The 26,601-nt window shown below is 25.0% G+C and overlaps 1 protein-coding gene and 1 long non-coding RNA gene across 2 annotated transcripts in view; both read right to left on the reverse strand.

Moving 5' to 3' along the window:
- The window catches only part of LOC111620822, a 78,984-nt gene extending 69,717 nt beyond the window's left edge, over positions 1–9,267 (reverse strand). The window contains exon 1 of the mRNA XM_023362852.1: positions 9,081–9,267. Coding sequence (XP_023218620.1) covers positions 9,081–9,137 — 57 coding nt within the window. The 5' untranslated portion in view covers positions 9,138–9,267. The remainder of the gene's footprint in view (positions 1–9,080) is intronic.
- A 4,262-nt stretch (positions 9,268–13,529) lies between these two features.
- LOC111620906 overlaps positions 13,530–26,601 on the reverse strand; it is a 154,189-nt gene continuing 141,117 nt past the window's right edge. The window contains exon 3 of the long non-coding RNA XR_002755983.1: positions 13,530–14,082. This is a non-coding gene — a long non-coding RNA (uncharacterized LOC111620906). The remainder of the gene's footprint in view (positions 14,083–26,601) is intronic.

Below are 26,601 nucleotides of genomic sequence, written 5' to 3' on the forward strand. Positions count from 1 at the left end.
ATACATATATATTTATTTATTTATATAATTTTAATAGAGTAAGAGAGAACAACAAAATTTGGAAAAAGTTCAATCATTTCTATACTTTTAACAATGAATTTTTATAATTTAATATAATTTAAAAGTCATTAAATAAATAATTACAATCTTTATATTGAAAATAATGTAAAACTTTATAATTTATAAATTAATAATACTAATTAAAAATTTAAAAGTTAATTTTAAAATAATATTGTTAGTTAAAATTATAGTTATTTATCATTTATTATTCATTTTTATTATTTAAAATGATAATAGTGAATTACTGTTTAATGTAATAATTATAAGTCATATTAAAAATTTTCGTTGAACAATATTTTTGGCATTGTACTGTACAAATAAATCTTTAATTATTACCATTCTACTTGAGATAGATAATAAATAATTTATACAGAATATAATTTAATGTACTTTAAGCATACAGTTTTATTCTCTTATGTATAATATTAGATAGATGTAATTTGTTAATTTGCAATAAAGATAAATTAATGTTATTGATATTAATTCTTATATAAAGTATACTCTAGGGTATTTTATTTAAAATATAACATTAACAAACAGATAATTAAGCAAAATTAATCTGATCTATGAGATATTTATCTGTTAATGACGATGAAGTTTGGTAATAAAATTTTTATTTTAATTCATAATTTTATCTGTATTTGCTACTATATTTCTATAATTTTTATGATAAGAAATAAAAATTAATTACGAAATAAAATAATTTTTTGTATTGAGTTTATTTTATTTTTTAAAAAAATAAAAAAAAAACAATTATCATTGAAATGTATTGCAGTTTTTATAATCTGTCCACTTTTTTAAACATGATTTAAATTTTTTAGAAATATTAGAAATTATTTTAAGTGAAAGTCATAAAATACATCAATATTCTTAAAATAATATAAAAATTATTTTAAAATTCTCAAGAAATTATAATTAATTTATTTGAATTTTTAAAACAATTTATTACGGATTTAATTTTGAATTTATCGTATTCATGCTTCAAAATTATTAAAATAAGTAAAATCAATTAATAAAATTAACTACGATACATTTCGACTTTAATATGAACAAAGAAATTTCGAAATGGTTAACCATTCGTATAATAATTTACACTCCAAAAAGACAAGCATTCGAATACTAAATTAATTAGATACTAAATATAAAATATAGATTAAAGAATTTTTCAAATTCCAATTATTTCAAACATCACAAACATTAAGATGAGGAAAAATCAATAAAGCCATTCAACTTTCATTAAAAAAGAACATAATTTATAATTTAATTTTCCATTCAAATATTATCTACATCGATTCGAAACAATTAAAGACTATTTAAAAAAAAAAATAAAAATAAATTCTCTTACTAAATATAGAATTTTAAAACTTCAAATAATAATAATAATAATAATAAATTAAAAGTAAAATACAATAGTACTGATTAATATAATTTATTTATTTATTAAAAACTTAGATCAGGTATAGGTTTACGAAGATTTTCAGGGATTTCTTTTCTTATAATCAGATTCAATTAAATAGAGTAGGATAAAATAGTTCTCTAAATCGATATTTTCGTTTAGATGTACTTTTTTTTCTCCTTTATTCTTCCTTCTTGTTCTTCCTTTTTCTAACTCTCAGTTAAAAAATATACAGGCTATATATATATATATATATATATATACATTTCTATAAGACATAGATTATTTATAACTTTGTATCAATTTCTTAAAAATAATGTATTTTATTTTGGCTAAAAATAAAATAAAATTAAAAAAAAATTTTTTTCCTCAATAGATTATTATTATATTTTTCTTTTCAAGTAGAAGGAAAAATCCGAAAAGTTTTATAATGTTACGATCCCTGATGGAAGAATCAGTTTAAATGGTGGAATTTTTTTATATGCATTTTTTTCCTGATAGTAACTATTGTATAAGTTTCTACAGAGTTGAAGACATATTACGTCTCTAGAATTTGTCAAATATGGCAAAAGATTCCCTAGTGAGGATAAACATAACTGGAGTTTTCCTATATGTTCCTTATATCTCTGACAACACAATGCTCTGCGCTTCCACTAGAATGGTTTGCATCGGGTTTCTTCTACTTTTTTTTTCTTTTACTATTTTTTTTAAGTCTATGGATAGAATCTTATTCTGTTTTTATTTTACTTTTATTCATTTTTTTATATAAATTCTTTCGTTTCTTTCGTTATTTCTACATTTAAAATATTTACTTAAAATAATGCAAACTTGAAGTTATTCATTATCTAATTAAAATATTTTAAATAAGTAAAATTCTATAATAAAATTAAACGAATATTTTATAATAAAATTTAAAACGTGATTATTTTTATAATAATTAATTTCCTAAATGCAGTAATAATCTAAATGTATTAACAAAAATAAAAAAAGCGAAATGAAAATAATAATTATATTTTGTATATTTTATGTAAATATTTTTAAAATAATTTTATAAAATAAAATAAAATTGTATGTTATAATTTGTTATGAAATTTGATAACAGATGTCGCCACCTAAAATTATTAACTAATAAATTTTAAATAATTTTAAATTTTTTAAAATAAATAAATGTTATATATAAATACACTTTTTTAAATAATCGAAAAATCAACGAAACACTTTGCCAACATTAAAAAATAAAATAAAATTATGCTAAGTCAAGATAAAAGCAACTTATATTAAAACGTAAACAATACTTAAAAAGCTTTTATAAACTAAGTCGATTTGTTTACATTAGAAAATATTTTAACGATTATTTTTGTATCCATAAAAGTGTAAAAAAAAAAAATTTAAGTTACTCCATAAAAGTTGAAGTAGAAAGTTGGTAATAAACTTTAACCAATATTTTATTTGTTCTATCATTCTAAATCCAAGATAAAAACAAAGTCTAGCTGCTGAGTATGGGTTGCTTACTTTCAACAGAAAGAGGGTTGTCGAAAGGTCAGAGTTAGACAGGACTATCCCATTTAAAGAAATGGTCTGATGCACTTCCGCAGCAGCCTAAGTTCCGTCACTCAGTCTCGGAAAAGAAACACAGCAAAAGGTGGTGGAAATCGAAATCAAACGATTTCCCTTTTGCCAATGGTGAAGTGGGAACTGCTTTCAAACCCATTCGCTGACGTGTGACTCGTGGAGATCAAGGGATGGAAAGTTAGAAAAAGAAAGGCAGGAGATGACAGCTTTCAAAAAAAGACCCGAGAAAAGACATCAGAAACCTTCTTCTTTAGATATATTTAAAGAATTTTTGAAAATATTAAATCATTAAAAAATAAAACTTTAAAATTTTTTAATCCTAAATTATTTTACATTTTTTTTCTTTTTTTTTGAATTATAATCGAATTACTTATAAAATAAAACTCTACACTATTTTATTTATTGCCATATTTTTTTCATAAATCTTTTCAGAAATATTTTTAAAATAACAGTAATCATAAAATAATTATTATATATAGTCATATATACTTATTTATCTTAATATTTTTATAGCATATTTATTATTATTATTTATCCTATCATTTAATATAAAATTGTTTCTTTATTATGAATATATATGCATTAAAAACATACTATTCGTTGACTTTTTAAATATATTTTAATAATTTATACATGTATATAAATTATTTAATATATATTATATATATATCTTTCCTTGTATATTTTAATTTTTTTTCTATGTATAAAATTTGTTTCTTCTAAATTTTATATAGATTAATGGCGTAATAAATGCTGTAGAATAATATATATAAAATCTAGAATAGACTTTACATAGATTATTCTAGAACATTTGTTATGCTATTATTTCGTACATTATAAACATAAATATATAATTATTAGTATCTTAATTTATATTATAATCTTTTTTATACATTAACTATTTATTTCTAATAATCTAAATATAAATTTAATTAATATTAGTAAGAAATTTTATGTAAATATTCTCTACAAAAGAAATATCATCTAAGCCTATATTTTTGATAATATAACATCGTATTAAATTTAATTTATATAGAAATTCTCACTAGTCCTTTTTAGATAAATATATATGACTTTTAAAGCGAGAAAATCAGCTTTAAAAGATATTTAAAGCTTAAAACAAAACATATTTTGTTAATTTTGATTAAATTGTTTATATACAAATAGTTTTAGATATACTTATCTTTAAAATTACTCACTGCCTAACTACTAAAAAATTACAAGATTAAATCTTATATTTATAATAGAAATACTACATATATATCTTAAATATTATTAAATCTTCATTACAGAAACTCTGAACCTGAATAATACAAAAGTAAATATTTCAGTTATTTGTAAAATTGAAAATCGTGCATAAACTAAATGAAAAAAAAAGTAATCAAATTCGCCATTTTTTCCTTTATTTTATCAGTAAAATAATCATTTCTTTTTTTTATTCTAAAGAGCAAAACTACTTATTTTTTAATTATATTATTAAAATAAATTTATTTTTTCTAATATTTAAGATAATTAGGAGTCTAAAAATGTATAAATGTTTAATGATAGTTATTAAATAAATAACATATTTGATTAAAAAAAACTATATAAAATATTTCCTAGAAGCAGGGGCAATGAACTTTAAATTGCAGATTAGTAGTACAAAATTTAATAATCCGTTTAAGTAATTTATAGAATTTATTTGCGAAGTTCGATTAATATATATGTATATTAAAGAAAGGTATTAAAATATTAATGCATTTTCTAAAGTTACAATTATGTGAATAATCAATATTTTCTTGAAATTAATCAACGTAATAAGTAATTTTTCCTAGAAACATTCGCCTTTTGATGAAAAAAAGGGCGTAACGGTTCTTTAACCAATTAGGATATTGTTTAATTACTGTTCAAATATCGAAAGACCAATCAACGCTAGAACATATTGAGGTTGAAGATCTTTATATCATTCTTTACGCTGATTGGTCGCATTTTTTTACTATTAAACTCTAGCAGCCAAGCAGATTAAAGTAATAAATTTATTTGCAGTTTATTGGTAGCTTTTTAATAACTAAAAAAAAAATATATTTTATATCCAATTTGTCTGTCTGTAAGTGTGTCCAATCGTTCGTTTGAAGCTCTTCTCGAAAATAAAAAATAAAAAATAAGTAAAAGAAAAGATTTTTAGTTATGATTATACCAGTTTGCTTTGTTTTTGCAGAAAATTGTATAGCTAATATGTTATCCCAGCATTTTTAAAAATAACTCTGCTTACTCAGGAATTTTGTTTTTTCTTACTTAGTTTATCTGTTTTCCTGATGCATGTTTAAAGGATTTATTGAAAATTAAAAAGACTAGAAGTTAGATATGGAAGTACTGGATTTATCTTTAAATCAACATATTTTCCTTATAGGAAATTTAAAAAATCGAAAAACCGAAGTAAAATTGATTGCATGTAATTCAATTTAAATATATTACATAAGCTGATGTTTATTATTGAGAATATTTTAAAACGTTTTAATTATATTAAATTATTTAAACTATAGAATTTTATACTTATAGAGTTTGTTAAAATTACATAATTTATGATGACTACAATAAAAATATTTTCAGTAATGTTTATATAAAATTGTTATTAAAGTTTCGTATATTACTTTAACAAGTTACTTTTTTTTTATTTTATTTTTAATTTTATAAGAACTCCTTAGATATTTTATGAGAGAGAGTGAGCAATACTAAACAGATAAATCGTAAATGTGGCCAAGATGAAGATAAGAGATTGGGAATTTAAAATATTCTTGCCAGTCAGATCAATCAATTGAGAAGTGGATCGATATTGGGTTCTGCACTCGTGGGCAAGTGGACCACTTTACAATCCTCTTCCTATCTGTTTTCATTGATCGTACAACAAACGCAAAACTGGAGACAAAACTGACGCTGGAGATCATCCTTCTTCGGATATTCTCTTCACCAAAATAAAATATTCTTGAGAAATTCTGATCTATTGGCCTTTTGCACCATCGATCCAAATTCGTCGTGCTAAATTTGATTTGCATGAACGTGGTTTGCATCGACCGGAGTTGTTTGCTCCCATTTGCTTTTCCTTATCGGGATAACGAAGATCTATGCTTTCCTTTAACTCTTACTTTCATCAAATATTTTACATATGACATAAGTTATAAGCGTTATGCCATAAAAGATACACATAATGAAATAAAGGAAAAGAGCATCACATAAAAATATGTCATCCATATCCTTATGTAAAATATTTAATGAAGTCTTTAAAAAATAAGCTATAGGGAAGCTAGGCTTACTTACGAGTTGACTCATAAATAAAATTTTAAAAAATAACAAATGACATCGATTTCCTTCTAAGCAGAATCCTAATTAAGTGGCTTGTCATATCTTTACATAGGCTATACTTTAATTCTCTTAAAAAACTGTGATAATATAAACACTTTAAAAACTATGTCTAATAATATAATAAAATTTGCAAAAAATAAGTTATCCTTAAATAAATTATTAATATTTCTGTAACTTTAAAATTATTTAACACATTAAAGAAATTCTTAAAATATTTTTACACGAAAAAAAGTGTAAAACACTTTACTTAATAAACAGGCTTTTAAATTTTCTATTGTTATCTAAAAATCTTTTTAAATTTTATAAACGTTAAAATACTTCTACCTTATTAAAAGACAATCTGCAATTTATTATTAAAGTAGTTAATAATAATCTGTGAAATAATTACGCGAAAACTTATTAATTTTAATAATCCTCAAACGTCGAATCATTCAAACAATTAAAGTAAAAAATAATATTTTAAACACTTTACACACTTTAATATATACTTTAAAGTACTTATAATCACAAGATTAAGGGTCAAATAACAAAACACTTTAATGACTTTTTAGAGAGTTCAAATTACTCACTTCAGAAACTACTTCATCGTATTTTAGAGGAGGCCACCCCCCTTTTTGAAATTGATAATTTTAAATTTAAAATATTGATTATAAAAATATAATAATAACTATTTTTTTAAAAAATAACGTAAAATTTATCAATATTTGAATATCTGCGGTTATCAACGTCATAAACAAAGAGTAAATGCAACTGTTTTGTTTCTATCGATCTTCTACAGTTATCTTCGCAAGAGGTTGCTAGCGACAGCTGTCTAGAAACGATTCGAAATCATTTATTAATGACTACTATTCCTCGAACTAGAATCGATACAGAAGGATTGTAACTACAGTAATAAAATATTAGTAATGCCAACATTTAAAGTATCCTCAAACGAATATTTTAATGATGAAAGTAAAAATATATATATATTTTAAAATTCATTTAAAGAGAATGTATATCGCTAAGATACTGTAAAAGAGTTCTGTCATAGAAGGGAGATACAATATGGATCCTCTTNATTAATCTTATTTTACTTATACTGTAGGATATATAAAAATTATGTTGCATAGCAATAATTTACAAAAATTTGATGCAGATTCTAAAGAATTTTATGCCTATCGATCCTCGGAGCATCTATATAATGCATTCCGTATTATATAAGAGCAGTAAAATGTTTTCAAAACTGCTTTAAAACTTTAATTCTGCGATATAACGGTAAATTTTTAGAATATTTCTCCAGATTTATTTGCACCTGACCACAAAAATTTTTCTAATATCACTAAGTGGAATTGCACTACGAGAATATTAATACCGATGGAAGAGGAAATATGGACAAAACACGCATAAATCTGTGCCTTGTATGCATTCATATATAATCCATTAAAGCTGAAGTTCAAATCCATAATAGATTGGACATATTCCAATAACAACAGTATTAAAAAGAATAGATAAATATCTGTTTGTGGTAAACCACCAAACAAGATCAGTAAAATTTATCCCCAAACTATGCATTATTTTCTTGCTGTTATCTAATTTTTATAATTTTATTTTTAATATTTATTTATATATTTAAATAAACATTGATGACATTCCTGGTAAATCACACAATTTTATGCACAGTAGGAAGTATTGTTCATAAATAATTTAAGTACATAAATTAGAAATAAATTGTAAAGTTTAACTAAATTAAGACATTACTATAATTAGCCCTATCTTCACAGATCTAATAACTGTAGTGAAATGTTACAACTGCTGCAAATAACTAAACTTAATCCATATACTGTAAGTATAAAGCTATATACTGTAGTACAGAATTCGGATAATCAAATTACCTTAATTATTCCAAATTGATATGCATTTGGAAGTGCAATTGGAACTCTAAATACTGTGCAGTAATTGTGAACATCTGCACCATCTTATGTATAGTTAAATATACAGCAAACATCATTTATTTTTCTTTATATATATAACACGTTATGGTGCGAGTACTGATGACATTTCTTATATTATTTTTCTGTATACTTGTGACATTTAAAAAATGAATCGAATAATGAAATTATGAAAGCCATTGTAACCCAAAAAGTATTAAAACTAATAAAATATTAACTTAACAAATAATAGAAAATGATTAAATGCAAGAAAACGTAATGAATGTATTTAAATAGGCAAAGAATTTAAAAAGTATTAGTAAAATTCTGTATAAAAGATAATTGAAATAATATTATTTAGATTTTTGTAAAATTTAATTTCTTTATTCTCTATTTTATAATATATGTCTGTATTTATATATAAATATTCTTTGTTTTCTTACATTCTTATTATCATTTTATTTTTATTATTTTTCCAGATTCTTCGCGACATATTTACTTATAAACAGACCCGTAGCTCCGAGAGGCTATGTGGTTGCTAAACCCACTTAGTTTAGCCACGTTCAGTAGGCCTATATATAATATATGCTTTCGCTTTCATCGTGTAAACTTAGGTATGATGAAAGCGTACACTCGAATAGACCTAATGCTAGCTAGAAAAAGAAATATCAATTACAGTTTTTTCACTTTTCCCTTTAATCTCTCGGTGATTTATTCCTGGCTACGGACTGCTTATAAAGTAAACAAAGACAATGCATTTTATGACTACAGTTCAACAAATACAGTTTATAAAATGGAACACTTACTGTTCTATCTCCCAGATGTCGAACTCTACATGGAAGATACGCTGTTTTTCCATTCATTGTGGTAATATTGCGACTTGTGGCATTGTCAAAATAGGGTGTTGGATCATTATCTGCTGTACGTGCATGACGCAAGATGCACCGTGTCCTATGAACATGTCTTGTTTTCTCTCCTGTCCTATTTTCTGTGCATGCTAGAAAATAAAATTTATACATGTTACGTATGAAAATTTAATCTTTTAAGAAGATTACACTTTTTTTTTTCTTTATTTATACAAACTTTTATAGTAAATATTAAAAGAAGACGATTGAAGTAGAACAATGTATAGATCATTAGACATTATTCGCACTTGTTCGAGNAACTTTGTAACTGTACATACGTTTATTTTCAATATATATATAAGTTTTAAATTTAACTGGGTATATGGGCGTTTTGAACTTTACTCCATCTCTACCCTCAAAATTAAGCTTTTTGCTATTTTAAAATAGTAAAAAAATTATAATAGATAAAGCCACCAAATTTTGGCGTGAAAGTTAGACGACCCGTTGCTGGATTTTTTAATCTTATGCGTTATTTACTATGGAAAGGAAAACGTTAAAGAGATTATTTAAAAAATAAATAAGTAATAATTAAGTTAGAATAAGTTCACAGTTCTGGGTGCTCTGTAAGGCTTTGTTTGGTTCGTACCAGTAAGGTTGAAAAACTAATTTTTTTGCGTGGCCTGTCCCGGATATGTAGACTCCGTCTCTCACCATCCGGCCGTTCCATTGCGGGCCTGACCAAACTCACGATTGGCTTGATAAAAGGGCCTTCTTAGTGCCCATAAGGCAGAAAGAGTTTAAAAAACAAAGAAAATTTTCAACGTTTGTAGCAACCTTAACTACTTTATCAAAATGACTGTGCATATAGTTATCACTTGTGAGCTAAGCAGTTAGATGATATCTAAAATACATCAATTCTCCATCATATTTTTACTGAACATTGCCGTAATAATGAACAATACGGAACAGTGAACATATGTCATCAACTTTTCATTCAGTTAAAAATAAACCGCGAATTATCACATTATATTTTGGTACATTTTTAAGTCTCATAGAAAAAGATTTCAAATTAAAGAATAAAAAAGACCATGCCTATTATGAGTTAATTAATTTATGGAACAAGTCCAAGAAAAACTTTCAGTTACGCCTCTATTATTATAATTTTAATATCTACTTTATAAATTTCACGATAAAATAATCTTGTTATGAACTTGTTGTCAGGACAATGAATAATAATTTGGTAATCAGTCTAAAGATTTTAAAGTACTTTGGACACTTACGTATTAATTTTAAAACTCTGTTAGTGCTTTAAATCATAATGTTAAGATAAGTAATAATATTCATCATTAATGAAATAATATAGAATAATTTTAAAAGAAACTTATTTGTAAGTGAAATACTAAAATAATTGCAGCGTTTAGTCAAATTAAATGCCATCAGGATTCGTTCCTTGACAATCTAATTTCTAAGATGTAAAAACGCATTGAAAGCATTTATCAATGCAATCAATGATGTAAGAATTTTGTCGATTATATGAGAGAATTACTGTATAATTGAATTTAGCATATTACAGTAACTTGTAATTCTTCAATAGAGTAATTAATGTATTTGTAGATAAAAAAAACATTCAATACTGATAAAAAAAATTACTTCATAAGGAGAAATACAATAACGTTCTGTTCAAAACAGGGCTGTGGAGTCGGAGTCGTCAAAAATTCCGCCGACTCCTTTTACTTCCCAACTTGTTATGTATATAAAACATAAAAGTATTGGAATCGTGTCAAATTTCACCCTCCCAAGTTTTTTTTTTTCAAATCTACACGTTTGGAGACCTCCCAAACCCCCCCAAAACAGGCAATAAAAGGGGAAAAATTCGCGCGTGTTTGTATGTTGGCGTCTAATTTGTTTAATTTCTTTATTTTCTGTTCTGAGATATTAAACAATGTCTCAGAATGGGTAAAGTCTAAGAAACGAAATGTGGCACTGTAATTTGCGTATAAAGGGGCATTAACGATATTAAATTTTGGTTCTTAATTAAAGGTCGACAGGGTGAAAACATAAAATGGGTCATGTGTCATATGTCTTAGTGAATATTTTACTCCTTATTAATGTTCAAAATTAAAAAATAAAAAATAAAACTCGTCTCTACCCTCAAAGTAAGCTTTTTGTCATTTTATAAAAATACAGTAAAATCCGTTAAGTTGTCCTCGCCTAAGATGTTAGAATGTGTATGGGGACACGATTTAGTTCAACCACTTTGACGCTTAATAACTAACTCCTGTGTTTACCATCTGACTCCGATTTAAAAACCACTGAAATTATTAGGCTTCAAACAGGGTGAACAAAAACATGTCCCCCCACACACAGTCTAACATACACACATATAGAAAAAATCTCGAATCTTTTGCATATCTCGAAATTTCAAGATGTCCCGAGTCCAAAAATGTAAAAATTTGGGAGGGGTCATTTTTTGACCTACCACTTTTCCTCTGTTATATTTAACAGCCGGAAAAGTAAAAATTATCGAATACATATTTATATATTGACTGTGTCATTACTTAAAGGTGTCTTTTAGCTTTGGAATAAAAAGTTTCTACGTTCTATCTTCATTAGAACTCTATTTATTAAATCGTTTATCTTAAATCGTTTATCGTGATGACATCAGAATTTCCGGGTCTCTTTTGGTAACAAGTCCGCCCCTGGTCGGAGTCGGTAGATTTTTACACGACTCCACAGCTCTGGTTCAAAGACATGAAAATTCTCAGTTTATGGATTTAAACACAAAAAGTAGAATCTAAAAATGCAGGCTTAATTCAAGCTCTGAATGATACGTTTGGGACCTTAACGGAGCTGTAGGAACTCATAGGCATATAGAAACAAAAAAGTCAAAGGAACCATATCTTCGCGAGATATAGCCCTCCAAAATTATTCTATGTGACATATTCCCGTGCTTTTATTTCTATCAGGCAATGAAATCGGGATCGTGTTTAGCCTACTTGCTTTTTTGGACTTTTAGTTGGCTGTAAAGCATGCTTGGATTTAAATAAGCAAAAGATTTGATATAAGAAAATAGAACTGATTTGTATATACAATATTTTTTATGAAATATAATTAAAAGATTCAATGAGAAAGTGGTACAAGAAACCGAACTTTTCATCTTAGTGTTTTGATGATAAAATATAACTTAAATTAAAAATTCATCTTATTATTAAGAAGAAAAATTGTTAAATATAATTACTTTCTTATTTCTGAATTTATTACCTATCAAATTTTAAATCAATGTTTTTCTTAACATTATTAAAAAGAAATTCGAGATTTTTAACATTTTTATTAGGACGCTGCTATTGTTCTACAATGAGACAGGCAGCACGGAAGAATACATTTTGTAGCGTTCAGAGAAGTGACTACATTCTTTCTTCATTTCATGCATGAAGTTAAAGCAAAACGAACTGCAGCTATGGTATCTGGCTTCGCTCTAAAAAAGAAAATATATTATCCTGAATATATGTACAAAGTTTCATAGAAATCGGTTTTATCCGTTCTCATGTGATACTCGAACAACAGATAAGAATTCAATTTTACAAAGGCTATATAGATGAGTTAAGATGGCAACTTATATTGCTTTGTCTAGAAGAAAGTGTACATTTAAATATGTTGTTTACAGCTTATCGTCTGACTCTATGACAACGGGTTTAAATCAAATATTATCGATTACGATAATAAATGATTATGTAAAGTAAGATTACACTATCATTAACAATCTTATCTTTGGACATTTTATATACATTTTTATTGATTAGTGATGTTGTATAACAGAACAAAGTACGAAAAAAATATATATATATTTTAAAATTCATTTAAAGAGAATGTATATCGCTAAGATACTGTAAAAGAGTTCTGTCATAGAAGGGAGATACAATATGGATCCTCTTGTATTCTTTTTTCTAGTTTTATCGATTATCACTATAATTAAATGGTATCTGTAAGTATCTTTATGTTATTTATGTAATTTGAAGGCAATTCATTTTGCTTCAGTTTTATTTGAATTAAAGTGCAGTTGTCAATATTGTGTTTTGTATAAGGGAAGAAAGAGTATTTATTTATCAATTATCCCTCAATCCCTTTTTATATATATAATACAATATACATTCTACAAATATGTAGTACATAATTTTATTGAAGGGTTATCAAACAATTGAAACAATTATTGCCTTATGTGCGTGCTAAAGTTCACTTCGGGCTCTGGCGTTAAGTAGCCCTCATTTTTATCATTTTATTTTTATTATTTTACCAGATTCTTCGCGACATATTTACTTATAAACAGACCCGTAGCTCCGAGAGGCTATGTGGTTGCTAATCCCACTTAGTTTTTATATATAAATATTCTTTGTTTTCTTACATTCTTATTATCATTTTATTTTTATTATTTTTCCAGATTCTTCGCGACATATTTACTTATAAACAGACCCGTAGCTCCGAGAGGCTATGTGGTTGCTAAACCCACTTAGTTTAGCCACGTTCAGTAGGCCTATATATAATATATGCTTTCGCTTTCATCGTGTAAACTTAGGTATGATGAAAGCGTACACTCGAACTGTAGCTAATAGACCCAATGCTAGCTAGAAAAAGAAATATCAATTACAGTTTTTTCACTTTTCCCTTTAATCTCTCGGTGATTTATTCCTGGCTACGGACTGCTTATAAAGTAAACAAAGACAATGCATTTTATGACTACAGTTCAACAAATACAGTTTATAAAATGGAACACTTACTGTTCTATCTCCCAGATGTCGAACTCTACATGGAAGATACGCTGTTTTTCCATTCATTGTGGTAATATTGCGACTTGTGGCATTGTCAAAATAGGGTGTTGGATCATTATCTGCTGTACGTGCATGACGCAAGATGCACCGTGTCCTATGAACATGTCTTGTTTTCTCTCCTGTCCTATTTTCTGTGCATGCTAGAAAATAAAATTTATACATGTTACGTATGAAAATTTAATCTTTTAAGAAGATTACACATTTTTTTTTCTTTATTTATACAAACTTTTATAGTAAATATTAAAAGAAGACGATTGAAGTAGAACAATGTATAGATCATTAGACATTATTCGCACTTGTTCGAGCAGTGAAGCGAACATGGATTCAATTAAACGATATTCGATTTGCTGTACTTCATAACAAATACTGAGATTTATTAATGAATAGAATGTAGCTTAAACTATATCCAAAGATGCAATTAATCATTGCCACGAACATCATTATACACTATGTCCACTATTTTCTTCCTTAATGATTAATATATATGGCTAAAGTAAGATTTATTACATCTTACATAAAATATAATGTTTTTATGGAAATTTTAACTTAAGTAACTTCCACTCAACTTCATAGAAACCAAGAAGAGGATTTTTGTAACCCTTCTTTCTTGTTGTAAATGGGAAGATATTATGATTGAAATCACTAGATAAAATGTAAATTAGCTGGATTTTAATTCGTGTTTTTCTATAATTAATCATATTTTATGAAGTTAATAAATAACCTTAATCCTAGAATAAAGTTTAATTTTTATTTACATTCTTCAAATGTAAACTTTGGAAGATATATTAATCATATATTTAAAGATTTTTTTTTTACCAAAGAAGATATTTAAAATTTAAAATAGGTTTTTATTAATATATATTATTTTAATGAATTCTAAGAATGAAAAATTAAAAATATGTCATGAGAATTTATTTATATTAATTCAAATTTGAAAAAAAAATTCGTTTATTTAATTCTCAATAGGACGCTTACGGATAAAGATAATACTCAATAATCATGAATTAATATTATCTTGTAATTCATTAGAGCTTTTAAATACAAGAGTCTGCATATATTTTTAATTTTATTACTTTATTTTTAAATTTTTCTACATTATTTATCTAAATTTTATATTAGAAAAGTCATTAATCCTCACTGAATATTTATATAGTAGTTTAATTCTGTGGATAAAAATTTCATAATCTCCAAAAACAAATCGATTGTAAATATAAAAAAAAAGAGAAAGAAACAGGATTATAAATAAGCAAATATACAAATAAAGAAAAATTTGTTTACAAGAACCGAGACGTCATAAATTAAATTCTTGAAAAGAATCGTTTCGAAAACTTAACAAAATAATTCTTGGACAGTAATTATAATAATTTGTATCGAACAGAAGTAGAAACAAAGAATTACTTAATGGATAAAGTAATTAACTGTCAATGTAAAGTAGACAAGAGCAATAAAAACAATGTGGGTGCCGTCATTAGTGTCATTGTTGAAATCAAATACGTTTAAAGCTTCGGCTTCCCTAGTATTTTTAGAATAATAGGTGTGTGATATACGGATTTCTGTTTATGACAGCTCTACTGAACAGATAGTAAAGTAGAAATAATTTAGGACAGAGACTGAATAACTAGTCGAAATATAATTTTTTTCCCCTTTCTCCTCCTTCTAAAGAAAAATAACTGAACTAAAATACCACATTATGTCTCTGTAGAAGTAGAATAGTGGTATTTGATAAAGTTTCACATCTAACGAATAAAAAACGCATTGAATTATTTATGATGCAGAATAAAGCCATGGATTGCTATATTTTTTTCTCTTTTCTATTGTCCCAACAGTAACCTAAAAGAAACCTTATCTACGGACCACCAGTCTATTTTATTAGTATTGTGTTACTGCACTTCTCTCTTATCTTGTTACTTCATATGTTCTATTGCTTCGTTCGGGTTATAGTTTTTTATTTTGATTTTCGTTCCCATCTTCTCTAAGTTTTAAGATAAAATTGATAAATGAAGACAAAAATTTGTCCGAAATTGAAATATTATCTAAACTATTCGAGATATTATAACCTTTTACCACAAATATATGCTTATTTCATAGTATAAATATATCTGTATACACAGTATATTAGTTTTGTCTAGTGCTATTTGTTTGCTGGAGATACTTTCAATTATTTTCTTCCTTTGAGCTTTGATTTCCTTTCATATCAACGTATTTATTCTGCTGTAACTTGTTGTTAAACAAAGTAAAAAAAAAAGAAAATCGTTAGAAATTTATTTCATATGTGATAAATCGTTATTTCGCATCTTGTATGAAGTATTTTATTTTTTAATAAAAGATATAGAATTTTATTGCGTATCTAGCAATAAAACGTTCATAAATCGTAAGTAAATCGTATATATGCTCATAAACATATGCAAATGTGTAAAATTTGCATATATAAAGTAAATCGTAACTAAATCTTAGGTGGAAGTAGAGGAAGAAAAATTAGATGCTACAATTTTTGTGAACATCAGTCGTCTTCTGCGATATACGCAAGATATAAAGTACAGATTTTTTTTCTTAGAACTCGTTTGAAGATACTGTGTTAAATTTTAAAAACATTAGTAAAAATATATTTAAAAAAATTTTTTAAGTATATTTATTATTTACTTCTCTAACCAATCGTTGCTAAAACAAATATGTCTTCAATCGATGCTGTTGCCTATATCAAAGTTGATACAACGAAAGATAGAGGAGTTTTTATACAAAAAGAGAAAAAAACATTTTATTTAATCCTGATTCTTCTATATTATTCCAATTTTAAGACGTATTATGTATTACGATTCTATAAATTTAAATTTTAAATTTACAGATATAAATAAAATGCAATTTAATCATAAAATTTAAATAAAATTGCACAGAATGTGTGAAAATTTGTAATATATATAAGCATTACAAACAATGCAATTTTAAAAAAGGTAAGATTTTATCATTTACTTTAGAAAAGAAATCTATTTTTAGATTAATTAAAATTCTTTTCTCAGTTTAGAAAAGTTTAAAGAAAAGAAAAGAAATGAAAAAAAGAAAAAAAAACAGTCGTTGACCATCAAACTTCATTATCTTAACGAAATAAGATGACCAAAATATCATTTGAACTGTAGTGATAAAGTAAGGGTAGAATACAAAGAACATTACATTCGTTAGTAGAAACGATGCTACAGGATTTAATTGTTCTTCATCTTATTACTTATATAATTCAAACTAAAAGGAAAAAATAAGTTTCAAACTAGATTTTCTCCATCTTTAACTTCCCGTTTAATATACTTTTCTTAATCATTATTCTATCATAAAAAGAGGGAAAATAGCGATGTGTTTTTTTAATTACATCACTATTACGTTTTCTCATTATGATTGTTTAATTCATAATTTTCTTTTAAATGCCGTTTTAATATAATGGTAAGATAACAAAGACCAGGTCATTTAAAAAATAATGCATATTAATGAAGGTAAGTCTAAAAAAGAAAGAAAAAACATGAACTTATGTTAAGAACTTCTGTAAGAAAAATAAAAAAATAAGGTGCAAGTAACAATATTTACGATTTCCTTTATACTAATTTAGTATCGATTAAAATTGAGAATTTATGTTTGAATCATTTTGAAAATGGATAATGATTTAAATCCGATGAATATGATTCCATAGCTCATTAGAAATATGTTTAGTTACTCTTAATCAATCATTATTTTCCTGTATACAGTACGTTACCTCTACTTAATCGCTTTAATTATTAAATGTATTATATGATTCATATTGGCTATAGAATTTCTTATAAATTTGATTTACTTGAACAGTTTAGTTGCAAGTTTTGAAACCGTTTCAAAAAAGAAATAAAGTAATATATCGTTATTACGTAAAATACAAAGCTGTAACTTGATACTAGAAAGTATATAAATATAAATAAATATATATATAGGTCCATATCATCTTATCGCTCACACTTAACCATTGGAGACGTTCATAAGAGCAGATACATTCCAACAATCTGGAATGTTGCCAAGGTTCATGAACTTCTATTACAAGAGAAAGGAATAAAAACAGAAAATCCCTTACGACCAATGTCCCGAAATTCGTAGTTTGTCTTCTCTGAAAACGAGTAGTATATATCAAGTTAGTAAATTAGACTTGGCTTCAGTATACAACGGCTTGCTATAAGAGGAATGACTTTTCATTAGTTGGTAAGGAAGCAAGAGAAGAAGAGGTAAAGGGTGTTTCCCGTTTACGTGACCGGGTGTGGAAATGGATCGGGTCCCAGCAAACCTTGGCGTGATCAAGGAACATCGATCTCAGAACATTTTCTCTGTTGCGGTTTCGCCACCTCTAACAAAACAGATGGAATGACTCCTAGAGGTGGCCATTAATCTTATTCTAAGGAGAGTAGGAGTTCAAGACGTGCTTTGGCAGACGTCTCAGGACACGTTCCTTCTACCACTTCTGTTAGGAATCATGACAAGCGCTAAGTGCTGTGCTTTGTATTGTATTAGTTAACTTACCTGTACTCATCGATATAAAAGTAATTTCGATAAAATATCTCATTTTACTTTGGAGTTTTCATCAAATCCACTTCTGCTTAGTTGCAGATAATATTGATAAAGTTAAGAGTGAAAGTGAAAAACATTCATGAGAGCTACTGCAAATTGATAAATTAACGTCAGTTGTATATTGATTCTTTATTCAATCTTGCATTCTTAGCTAGATTTAAGCGTTGTCCATGTGAACATGTTTCAATCTTATTATTTTTCTAATAAATTATTTTTATAGAATATGTAATTTATTTTTTACATCATATATAAATTGTACAGAATATATATATACAGAGCTCTGCGTCTAAAAAATTTATCAAATAAAATATAAAAAACAGCTTTTTAAATGTTTCTTAATAAATTATAAAATTTCGTTTCATAAATAATAAATTATAATTCCTCGTTTTATACAAAATTTTATTAAAATCTAGAATAAATTATTAGGATCAAATAAATAACAAATTAGATTGCTTTCAACACGTTATACAGAACTATTTATATATTTTAACTTAAAATAAATATTAAATTTTATATGCGATTTCTTACAGCAATTAAATTAAATTTATAAAAACCTTATATGAAGTGATACAAAAAATTATATCAAATACAATCTTTGTTATACAAAAGAATAAGAATTTTTCAAATATTACACAACGTTTCTTTATATTTAATATCATAGTTACATATCTAAAAAATGTATTATTTAATTCGTTTATTTACTTTATAAAAAATGTATAATTTTTCATTAAAATATTTAATTAATTATTTTGTATTAACACGTATCTGATGATGATAAATTATCCTATTTAAACAAGATTTTGTAGATAATAAAAAAAAGAGAGAAAGAAATTGGACACGAAATAAGTTAAAAGAAGAGTTATCTTTAAGTAAACTGGGAAAAAATTTCACAGATAATTTGATATTTTCTGTAAATAAGAAGAAATATTAAATCGAATGGAGAAGAGGTTCTTATGAATGTAATGAGTAAATTCTGACGATGTAACGAGAAGAATGGAAGAATTATTCTTGTTTACTTAGCAAACTATCTGACACTTTTCCTCGTCTAGCCATTAATTTCCGGAACATTGAACCAGCTTACCAACACAAACTGTTGATAATCTTTGAAAATTATTCATCCAGTGCTTGAACAATGATTGTAATTAGCAGAGGAAATAATATTTAAGAAACATTGCGAAGTTATAACTTTCAAACTACTGCATCCATATGAATGGATTTGCTTTAATTAATATTATAATTATCTTGTATTGAAAATTATGATTGGGTTTAATTAGATAAATTCCGTTAATGCAACCGGGTTTACTATATATTGATAACTAAACCATAGGGAGTATGCGGCTATAGTCCACATATAGACATATACGTCAACGGAATATACATGAAAGGATAACTTAGATATATTATTATTAATTTAATATCATCAGTTAACTGGAAATTTCTATTTAAAATAAATTAATGTTCAGTTCTATTAATAAAAATGCTCAAATAATAACACGAGGTTAACCTATAAATAAGATAATTTTATCTAATAACAATTTATTGAAACGTATCTTTCTCTTAATATTTTATTACCTGAGATACACGTGTGCTTAAAGGTTACAGAACAATAATTAAAATAGCGCATTACCTGCGGTAATAATTAATAATAATAGGCGTAGTATGAAAGTTGACAGTTACCGAGTTTACTTTGAGTTTGTAAAATAAATAATAATTTTAGATGATTAATAATTAATTAGTGAAAAGGGTTTCCTTTTAATATATTTAGTTAAAATAATAGCGGTTCCCACAAATGATTAATGTTACTTAACCAGGTAACAAGTGGACCAGTACGTGTCTTTACTGTGAATTTATGTAATTAATATTCAATATGAGCAACTCGATGATAAAATATTGTATATTCTACTTCGGAAATTTGCCATCTTTCAATTATAGTACATGGTAAACGAGAGGAGTAAAGACTATCTATTGTGCAAATGAAATGCAATTTTTTTTATATTTTCATCTCATTCTAAATTAACATGATTGAGTTATCTGAAACTTTATTTACTGCATATTCCAAATACGCAAGACGTGAATTCTATGTATAAATCTTGAATTGAAATTCTTCAATTCAAAATTTCAAACTTTTCTAAAGTAGAATATTCTATTCTATATACTTTTTTCTTTATGCAACTTTGCTATCAACCGCATCAAACAAAATAAATATAATTTGTGCAACCTATTTTGCAATTCCATAAAGCAAATATCACAGTATATATCCTCTATAATGTAGTATTGATTCTTTCTTCGGAATAAAATATTTCGATAGACTACTAAGAATTTACCTTACTCGAGAAAATATATCCCCTATACGATTTCTAAAATATAAACCTAGGCAAATTTTATATCTTTGATTTTGTTTTTCATTTTTTTTACATAACTGTATATACATATTGATCTAGGTATTGATATAAACAAATAGTTTTATAATAATAATAATAATAATTTCTATCGGTTATTATACTGAATTGCATTTAATATTTCAAGTCCAAAAACGAAATGAACTGAAGTGGAATTTTTTCCAAGTGGACAAAAATTTTTCAATAAAGTAAGAAATTTTCGATGTAGAGAACTGAAGATGTTCAACTGACTAGACTGAGTAGAAGTGGTGACAGATCAACTGCACTTTGGACAATAAGTTAGTCTCAAAAGACCAAAGGTCCCTTAAAGCTGTTACTCTTTATTTTATCGATTTAAACATCCTTAAATTTAAAACCTATTTTTCAAAACGTATTAGTGTTTGAATAATCTTATAATATTAAATATTACCTTATAAAAACTTACATATAAACTAATATTATGTATAATAAATTTATCAAAAAAAAATAGAACTAATTTTATTATTTCTGAGCTTGTTTAAGTTATCAAAAACTAATTTAAAGCGTAAATTGATGAATTTTTTACAGTTACGAAATTGTTAATTTGTGAAAAAGTAAAATTTTAATAATGTAATCAACTAATACAATATTATCTTATTTGTAATTAAAGTGGCTAAATATAATTTATTACAAACAAATTGCTTTTTGAAATTTACTACAAATTTTAGAGGAAAAAAAATCGAATTTATCATGCTTATGAATATTTCAGTAACTTAATAAATTAGACTAAATTTACCATAAATTTAATCATTTTATTTATATTTTACTTGAAACTGGTGTTTTTATTTATATTTCACTTCTTGAAATGTTTTATTTTTTACTACGAACATGTAAATATATAGGTCCTGTAGGAAGCTAGAACTTCTACAGTTTTACGTCACAAATTTTAAACTATTTATGGCTATACACTTCAAATAAATAAATAAATAAATAAATAGCTTTAAACTTTATCCTAATGTTAAAAAATAAACGAAAATTCGATATTTATTCTATTGCATATTTTAGAGCAAAGTTGAATATAGATTTATGAATAAAACTATTCCAGAGATTACATAAAATTCATTAATATCTTCTCATAATTTACAATTAAGTTAATTACTTGATAAATTGTTAATTTTTATGGTAAGTTATTTTAAAAGCTACACCAAAAATTTGTTATAAAAATATCTAATTTTACTTCTTTCATTTTAATTATTCATTCTTTGTAACGAAAGCAAAAAGCTCTTAATATGGGTTAATTTAGTTTACCAGAAATATCTAAACTTAATTGTTAATACCATTTTGTAACTTATTAAAAATAAAATCACGCTTTACTACGTTTATAATGCATTAAATTTAGCACGTTTTATATTTAACCTTTTCTTTTTTAATTTTTTACTCTTCATTATCAAATATATTCTAAATTTTCTTGAATAGATAACATGTAAAATACATTTTATGGAGTGTAAAATTATTTCTTTTATAGTTTTATACATTTTTTTTTTCTTTAAAATTATAAGGATCTTGCAATTAATCAATCGACATAAAACATGAAAAGTTAATTCTGTTTTAATCTTTTACTTTTATTTGAAAATATTAAAATAATTAATAAATTTTAATTGTTATTACTTTTTTAATACGAGTAAATTAAATCTTTTCTCTTATTAGTCAAACATAAAAACAATTCATCAAATCACAGCAAACATGTCAATTTCATACTTCTACTCGATGCATTTCATTAGTCGAATTAAATTTAAATATGTTAATATCAATTTAAAATTAAAAAAAAAAACATTATTTTACATATTACGATTAAATTTTTTAATTTAAAAATTAATTAAAATCTTTAATTTAATTAAAATTTTAAACAGATATTAGTTAATATAAATTTTTATATTTTATATTTAACGATGAAAATTTAACTAAAAAAACAATTTTGCAAATTTAAGTATCTGCTTATATCCCGTAACGTAAATGTTAAGCGTGTAAAAAGAAGTTAATTTATATTCAAATCATATTTTAAAAATCATTACTTATTTAAGCAAATTAATTATAATTAAAATGAAAGCCAAGTTTATACTTTTCAACAACATATCGTTGCGTTTACAAATTACATCATTAAAATTTATTCTGTTACAAATAATCTACGCTGTAAACATATTAATAAAGTTTTATTTGGGACAAAACTACACATCATCTTCGTGCTTTTCCAGCAACACAGTGGCCGATCCTTAAATCATCAGTCCAAATAATAAGTAGAAGTGAGATATCATAATGTATTATTATTATTAAAAGGTACAGAAGAGAATCGCCATCACATGGATGATTTTATGTTCTTTCTCTCTCCTGCCAATGACGTTAATGTCACATTAATATAAACAGCTTGAGATAACATACTCTAATCTGTCGTACGATTCCTCTCTTTAAGGTCATAATTTTTATTCCCTGTGTCTGTTATTGGCGTTCTTACTCAAACAAAAATTCCTTTAATGTCTTCTCTGATGAACTGAATATAATTGGATTGGATCGATAATCAAAGAAATATATTCGAAAAAATACTTTTCCATTAGCAGTATTTTAACTTAATGATATGACAATTTCACAAATGATACTCCTGGGGATCATTAATCACTCGGTAGTCATATTGAACTCTTTCCTTTAAAACGTCAGATATAAATATACAAATTAAACACACGCATTTTAATCTTATAAACGTAATTTTAAGCATATAAGAGATTTAATGTGGCATTGCTTTTATTAATGTCAAAAAATACTTGTACTTATCGTCAGTATTGTAAAANAAAAAAAAAAAAAGTATATATCGAAGGTAAGTGTTTTGCAGGAAGTGTCGACATTTCTAAAAATTTCGTCACATAAAACGTTTAGCTTTGTTAAACACCATAAACACACCGAAATTGAATTGAAGTATGGAGAGATATTAGTTAATATAAATTTTTATATTTTATATTTAACGATGAAAATTTAACTAAAAAAACAATTTTGCAAATTTAAGTATCTGCTTATATCCCGTAACGTAAATGTTAAGCGTGTAAAAAGAAGTTAATTTATATTCAAATCATATTTTAAAAATCATTACTTATTTAAGCAAATTAATTATAATTAAAATGAAAGCCAAGTTTATACTTTTCAACAACATATCGTTGCGTTTACAAATTACATCATTAAAATTTATTCTGTTACAAATAATCTACGCTGTAAACATATTAATAAAGTTTTATTTGGGACAAAACTACACATCATCTTCGTGCTTTTCCAGCAACACAGTGGCCGATCCTTAAATCATCAGTCCAAATAATAAGTAGAAGTGAGATATCATAATGTATTATTATTATTAAAAGGTACAGAAGAGAATCGCCATCACATGGATGATTTTATGTTCTTTCTCTCTCCTGCCAATGACGTTAATGTCACATTAATATAAACAGCTTGAGATAACATACTCTAATCTGTCGTACGATTCCTCTCTTTAAGGTCATAATTTTTATTCCCTGTGTCTGTTATTGGCGTTCTTACTCAAACAAAAATTCCTTTAATGTCTTCTCTGATGAACTGAATATAATTGGATTGGATCGATAATCAAAGAAATATATTCGAAAAAATACTTTTCCATTAGCAGTATTTTAACTTAATGATATGACAATTTCACAAATGATACTCCTGGGGATCATTAATCACTCGGTAGTCATATTGAACTCTTTCCTTTAAAACGTCAGATATAAATATACAAATTAAACACACGCATTTTAATCTTATAAACGTAATTTTAAGCATATAAGAGATTTAATGTGGCATTGCTTTTATTAATGTCAAAAAATACTTGTACTTATCGTCAGTATTGTAAAAATGAATAAAATACTAAAAAAGTAATTAAAGTTCAACAATGTTCCGAAAAATTAATATAAAACATGCATTCTATTCTTTAATATTTATTTTATCCAACATTACTGAAAATTATCTGCGTTATTCGAAAAAATCTTAATCGAGTTTATGTGAATATTATTTTAAAAAATTCTTAAAACACGAAATTTTAAATACATTTTTTTTTATATTAAAATAAAATGTAAAAAAATATATATTTGTGTTTTAGAGAACGATTTTGGCTTTGATCATTAGAGACGTAAGCAAAATAATTAGGATCATCTTTGACATAACTTTTAAAGATCTATGGTAAGAACGAATTTACAAAGATTACTTCAATAGTTTTTGATTGTATTCAGATTCATGTTATGATCTTATTTAGGATTTCAGGATCGCTCTCTGAATTCTACAATCTTAAAACTTATAAAAATTTATAAGTAGGCCTATACTTTTTTATCTTTATTAATTCTTTTAAAAAATTTTAAATTTAAAATGATAATATTTAATTTTTCCCATTGTTCGATACATTTCAGTCATTTTCTCAAATTTACTTATATAGTTTATAAATTTAATATGTAAATGTAAAATAATGAAATTTGTAAATTCTTTGTATATAATTTTGTAAAATATAAAAGAAAGAATTATAAAATTTTATCTGTTTATTTATTTGTTGAAGTCATTGCCACTAATAATTTAACTAAAATTTCATCTCAAATATAAAAAAAAAGAAAATAGTTATACATTAAAAAATATATTTCTACTTATAGGCCTATATAGATTAATTAAGATGTAAACATATTAAATTTTCAAAAGGTTATACTAATGAATCGAAATTATTAAAATTATTTTTATATTGAAAATATTTTATGGATATTTTTCTTAATGTAGACATTTTAATAATTTAAAAAATAATATTTTTCGAGAATATTTCTGTAATATTACAACAACATAATTCTGTTAAATATTTATTAAATTATGAAATAAAAGACAGGCTTTTGTACTGTTTTCATTACATTTTAATGCAATTATACATTAAAATGTGATAGATATATAAAATTTATTTAATAGAAATGAGCATTTGTTAAGCTAAATTTGTTAGATATATTTTTCAAACATTTATGAAACAAGTTTACTAAATTTCTCTGAATAACATTCAAAATTAGTTTTTAAACAAACGAAAAAATAAGCTTAAATATTTACTGTTTAAGCAATTTTTACGTAGTAACAACTTTAGAGTAAATTATTATTATAAATTCACTTAATATAATCAAATAAAATTTGTAAAAAGTAAACAAAAATATATTTAAAATGAAATCGAATTGAAACTTTACAAAATGTAGCATTATTAAGATAGAAATTGTATTGAATTTATTGCTATAAATATTCATAGAATATTTTGTATATTATGTGAAAAATATTTGAATTGAAAAAAGGAATAAACTGCTATATAAACGCATTTATAAATATAAATATAAATCTATTGACAATATAAAAGAGTAGGATATACGAAACAGCAATTCTCTTTCGATAGATTATATTCTCCAAACATACTGTACATATTTCTGATATCCGGTGAGAAAAGAAAAAAAAAAAAAAGTATATATCGAAGGTAAGTGTTTTGCAGGAAGTGTCGACATTTCTAAAAATTTCGTCACATAAAACGTTTAGCTTTGTTAAACACCATAAACACACCGAAATTGAATTGAAGTATGGAGTGAAACTTTGTTGAAAATGGAAAAATAATTTTTTTTACATTATTTAAAAAAATACATATTTATGAATTATAGTCACAAGAAAAAGAAACGTAAATATTTAAAA

Source organism: Centruroides sculpturatus, unplaced genomic scaffold, assembly GCF_000671375.1.
Source record: "Centruroides sculpturatus isolate CEXI.00-Female unplaced genomic scaffold, Cexi_2.0 scaffold102, whole genome shotgun sequence".
NCBI lineage: Eukaryota > Metazoa > Arthropoda > Arachnida > Scorpiones > Buthidae > Centruroides > Centruroides sculpturatus.